Source organism: Gossypium hirsutum, chromosome A08 (genome assembly GCF_007990345.1).
Source record: "Gossypium hirsutum isolate 1008001.06 chromosome A08, Gossypium_hirsutum_v2.1, whole genome shotgun sequence".
NCBI lineage: Eukaryota > Viridiplantae > Streptophyta > Magnoliopsida > Malvales > Malvaceae > Gossypium > Gossypium hirsutum.
This window is the reverse complement of record NC_053431.1, coordinates 78,718,175-78,723,288: the sequence shown is the minus strand read 5'-3', so window position 1 is coordinate 78,723,288 and position 5,114 is coordinate 78,718,175. Positions and strand designations below refer to the sequence as shown.

The following is a 5,114-nucleotide window of genomic DNA, read 5'->3' as shown; positions in this document are numbered from 1 at the left end:
TATTGAAGTTTCTCCTGTTTCACTGTTTGACTATTCTGACCACTCTTCAGTACAAATCAATTTTCTCATTACACAGAATTCAAAATATGTTATCGTTTACTTCATTTGAAACTAGACTCATTAAAGAATCTAAGAATATAAATTTTATCTTATAATCATCATTGTACAATTTACAATGATTTTCTAAAGACAGAACAGGGGATTTCAAAGTCATTTTGACTCTGTCTCACTCCACTTCAAATATCTCATTATCTAAAATTCTTTTGCTTACACGGTTTCTTTTATAAGAAACTAGACTCATTAAGCTTTAAATTTCATAATTTATTCAGCTTCTAATTCAATTTCCACAATTTATGGTTATTTTCCAAAATCACGCTACAGTTGCTGTTCCAAGCAGATTATTACAAATTTGCTCTTTCACACATTCCTTGTATTCAAATTATCTAAACATGTATATCATGTCATTCAAGATCGAACTCATATAACATAGGCATTAAAATGCTTCACTATCAGCTTTAGTTCAATTGAAACGAATGAAATACAATATCATATTCACATTTAATTTTCCAAGATCGTAATCACCTAAAAATAAAATCATATACTTCCACAAACCTTTCCACAAGGACCAAGTGTTTATATTTGAATATAAACATAGAATCACTTCACATAACTTCACATATTTACCGAATATATCACAATCACATTTATAGTCATAACACTTATTCACAGATGCATCACTTTATATATATATTTATAATTTAATTCAAATCAAAATCGCATACGAGTACATGATACATACCTGGCCAACTTAATATGTAATGCACTTTCAATTTGTCAACTTAGTGTAGGATCTTGTAATTGTATACTTTTATCAAATTCATCGAAACTTGGCCTACTAGGTATAAAACACGAAATTATATTATCAGCACAAAGCCTGCGGGACTTTAACCCGGATACATTTCCAGCACGAAGCCTGCGGGACTTTAGCCCGGATACATTTCCAGCACGAAGCCTGCGGGACTTTGGCCCGGATATATTTCCAGCACGAAGCCTGCGGGACTTTAGCCCGGATACATTTCCAGCACGAAGCCTGCGGGACTTTGGCCCGGATATATTTCCAGCACGAAGCCTGCGAGACTTTAGCCCGGATACATTTCCAGTGTCTTGCATATTTATTCACATGTTAATGCATTACACATAATATTTCACATTAACAATTTAATTGCTTCATTCGAATATAATCACAAAATGTACACCTACCTTTTAACTTTCGGTTCAATAATCATACACAAGGAACACATAATCTTTTCATTATCCTGGTTTCACTTTTAATAACCATTCGACTATATGCCATATTCACAAATTATTTCACACACAACCTCAATCAAGTAGGAACAATAGTCACAATTCATCTATTATACAAATATCCCATTCTTTGACTTTGTTTCATAATAGCTATTCTGTCACCACATATATACCATTCAATTCACCTTCGACTTTATACAAACAAGTACAATAAAATTGTATACACATATTACACACTTTCACATCATCACTTAATAGTCATTCGGCCACATTATATACATAAATCATCCATTTCATATTCGGCTTTATAGCCGAAATTCAATATACTTATTGCAAATCGAACTTGTAAACGTCAAATAATTACTTATCATATTATATAATCTTAAGCGCGCAGCAAATCAAATGACTATATGCCAGGTACGAATTAACTTGTTACCTATTCAAGGTAAGGTAAGTAAGTGTTTAATGTTTGATACAAATGACTTATGAGGTAAATATGGAATGTGTAATTATAAAATTGTAATCGAACTTGATAAAGTATATATATTGTGATTGTCATCTAAATGATATGTGATATGTTTATTGATGTAACCATGTGTATTCGGCCATTTAGGTAATGTGTACATGATGATATATATTATGATGCTTGAGTGGTGTTTATGAGTATAAGTATATTTGTTTGTTTAATGATATCTTGGCTTTGTATGTGAAATGTAAATTACTTATATTGGTTATATAAGCATTCGGAACGAAATATCATGTATGAAATTGGTAGGTTCAGACTAAGCATACTTATGCTAGTATAATTCGGTTAAATTTAAAATGAATTGGTTATATTACTAGATTGTTTATTTGGTTATGGCTTACTAAGCTATGATAGCTTAATCTGTGTGTTATGTTACTCTGTTTTATAGATTTTGGAGTCAAGCTACAAGCTCGGGGACTATCAGCCAAGTTCATCACACTATCTACTGTTTTGGTACCTCATAAGCTAAACTTAAATTATGGCATGTATAGACTGGCTTTGGGATTAATTATTTTGAATATGTTTGTATATTAGCCATGCAAAAATGGCTTGCTTTTTATGTTTAGGTTTGATTTTATGTGGGCTTAGTTATAATGTTTTGTGATCTTGTTTTTGATAATTTTGGTTGTGTTTTTGGATTGTGGTTTGAGTTCACGTTTGGTTATAATGCTATATGCTATGCAAGAATGATTCATATGATAGACACTATATGTGTTAGTAATGGTTTGATAATGGTTGGTAAATTTAGAAATGGATGGTGTAATGATCATTGTATGTATACATTTTCATAGCATGTTAAACTGATTCGGTCAAGGTTTTGAATAGGTAAACATACATGAATTAGTTTGAAACTATTTCAATAATATATTGGTATGTTCGGTTATAAGATGGAATTGAATAAAAAGGTTACGATTTATTTGTGACTTAGCATTGCTTATATAAATATTTTTGTATATGATAATTTGACTTAATATATTTGATACATAGTATGTAATATTTATGTTCTGCATATGTCTATATGTGGTTAATGTTTTGAAATTATAGAAATAATCTCCTTTAGTTAATAAGTATTTTCAGTCAACTAGTTGAATTATGCATGCATGTTTTTGGATGGGTTTAAGCTGTTTAAATTCGGTTGTGGTAGCTAATTAATGTTTTGATCCAATAGTGACAAGTTGGGTATGTTATATGGAATCATTAATTTATATTATATCGTAGTTTGGTAAATGTGATTAACATAGGTGGTTAAAGTATATTTGTATCCAACTGTAGCATATTAAATGTTGGTATATTATATTATATGATATATATAATGATTTAAACATTTGAAGTATATAGAATTGTAAGTTAATTGATTTGAACTGTGACTGTGAGTGAGTAATAGTTAAGAACGAACTTGTCTTGGCTAAATGCATGGAAGAATGACTAGGTGAATAATGGCATGTACAATAATAAATTATAATAATTATATGTGTGTTTTATATGGTGATTAAGTGTTTAACTTAATATTAAATAAATGCCGAATTTGATATGATTTTTATCAAATGATAATAAGTAGTACATTTTGTGTAATCCAATTGTGTATGGTTACAGTATGCGACTAAAGTATAATGAAGTCTGTAGATCTGCATGTTTTATGAGTTTGAATTAAAAGTATATTTAGCTCTGTGGTATTAGTAATTAAATCAACTATTGAAATTAATTAACGATTGTTTATTTTTAACAGTTAATATAAAGGTGTGTACGTGATCGTTTGAAATTGTGTTTTTGACTGGTAATACTTTGTAACTCTAATCCGGTGACGGATATGGGTTAGGGGTGTTACACCTTCAACTAATTACTCCCTCTTGAGAGTGTTTTTGAGAGTGTTTTTAGGATTTTAATTATTAGTTCATTGAGATTGAATTATACAGTGGAGAATCTTGTAGCAGAAAATACTCAAAATCAAGAGAGAACATCAAATATGGAATCTCTTTCGCCAGGGTCATCGCCGTCAAGAAGTTTCTGGTATTCTTCAAAAATGTCGTCAAGCAAATTACTATCTCCTACGGGTGTGGCATCTGAAAACGCCTCAGCGTCAGGAAATTCTAGGTTAGTATCAGCTGCAAAGTCGGACCAATAGCTAGGAATATCAAAAACATAGGCATCATTGGTTCCTTTGCTCCCTTCACCGCTGCTAGATGACCCACTTATGAGACTGTCAAAACTGCTGCTCCTTGATATTACTGAGAATGGCGAAACCCTGCTGGCTTTTGGTTGATGCAGCACCTTTATCTCTTCTTTCTCCTCCACATTGTTGGCCTTTTGCTTCTTTTCAGTGGCTTTCTTGGCTTTACGACTGCTTCTTGTAGTTGAATTAGTTTGTGAATTATTGAGCACCCTTTTGCTGAGATGAGAATTCCAGTAGTTCTTGATTTCATTATCGGTCCTGCCTGGAAGTCTTTTAGCAATGAGAGACCAACGATTGCCCAGAAGAGAATGAAGCCTGATAATGAGGTCGTCCTCGTCGGGAGTAATGTTTCCTCGCTTGATATCAGGTCGGAGATAGTTAATCCACCTTAGTCGGCAGCTTTTTCCGCACCTAAGCAGCCCTGAACAGTGGCCACCAAACCCAAAATCAATGAAATTACAACAACTAGAGCAAGAAATAAAAATTGTAGCTGCTAATTAAGACAGATGTAGAATATTACCAGCCATTTTAGGCAAAGATCTCCAATGACCTTCTCCATGAGCCTGTATATATTTAATCAGCAATGTGTCTTCTCTGGCTGTCCAAGGACCTCGATTCAAACCTACCTTAGAACAACATGGGGCTCTTCCCATTTTTTTTTTCTTTCTTCTACGATTCCAGCCACACAATCTGAAATGATCACAAAAACCAGAAAAGAGGTGATGTAAACTCGACAGAGAGAAAGAGAGAGAGAGAGTGTGTGTCGCTAAAATGAGCACATGACACTACAAAGCCGTCGCCTCCTTTTTAAAGCCATTAAAAGGGGGAGCGTTAATGATCTAGAAATAGCCACATGCGTCATCCCTATTTTTTTTAACCGTTAAAATATAAAATAACTAGTAGTATTCACAAATTTAAAATTTATTATTTTTATTTTTATTTTAAGGAATTTTTATTTTTTTAATTTTAAAATTTAGGATGAATTATTGATACTGTTAAATATTTTGTTGTTAAATTTATTGATATAATATTTAAAAAAAACTCATTTAGTATACATTTAACCAAAAAAATAATATTTTAACAAATTTAAATTTAATAAAAATAATTTTAAAA

The 5,114-nt window shown here is 31.8% G+C and overlaps 1 protein-coding gene across 1 annotated transcript; it reads right to left on the bottom strand.

Annotated features, from left to right (window-relative positions):
- Positions 1-3,699: 3,699 nt before the first annotated feature.
- Positions 3,700-4,816, bottom strand: LOC107948181 (myb-related protein 308). Its single transcript, XM_016882652.2, has 2 exons — positions 4,522-4,816; positions 3,700-4,422 (listed from the first exon to the last, which is right to left on the bottom strand). The coding sequence occupies exons 1-2, from the start codon at positions 4,652-4,654 to the stop codon at positions 3,776-3,778; spliced, it is 780 nt and encodes a 259-aa protein (XP_016738141.1). The 5' UTR covers positions 4,655-4,816; the 3' UTR covers positions 3,700-3,775.
- Between the last annotated feature and the right edge of the window lie 298 nt (positions 4,817-5,114).

Bases quoted from the DNA above. Each gene is read 5' to 3' on its own strand.
- LOC107948181 (XM_016882652.2), bottom strand. From the start codon at position 4,654: ATGGGAAGAGCCCCATGTTGTTCTAAGGTAGGTTTGAATCGAGGTCCT. The intron at 4,423-4,521 runs GTAATATTCTAC...GCCACTGTTCAG, and splicing joins ATCTTTGCCTAAAATGGCTG to GGCTGCTTAGGTGCGGAAAA.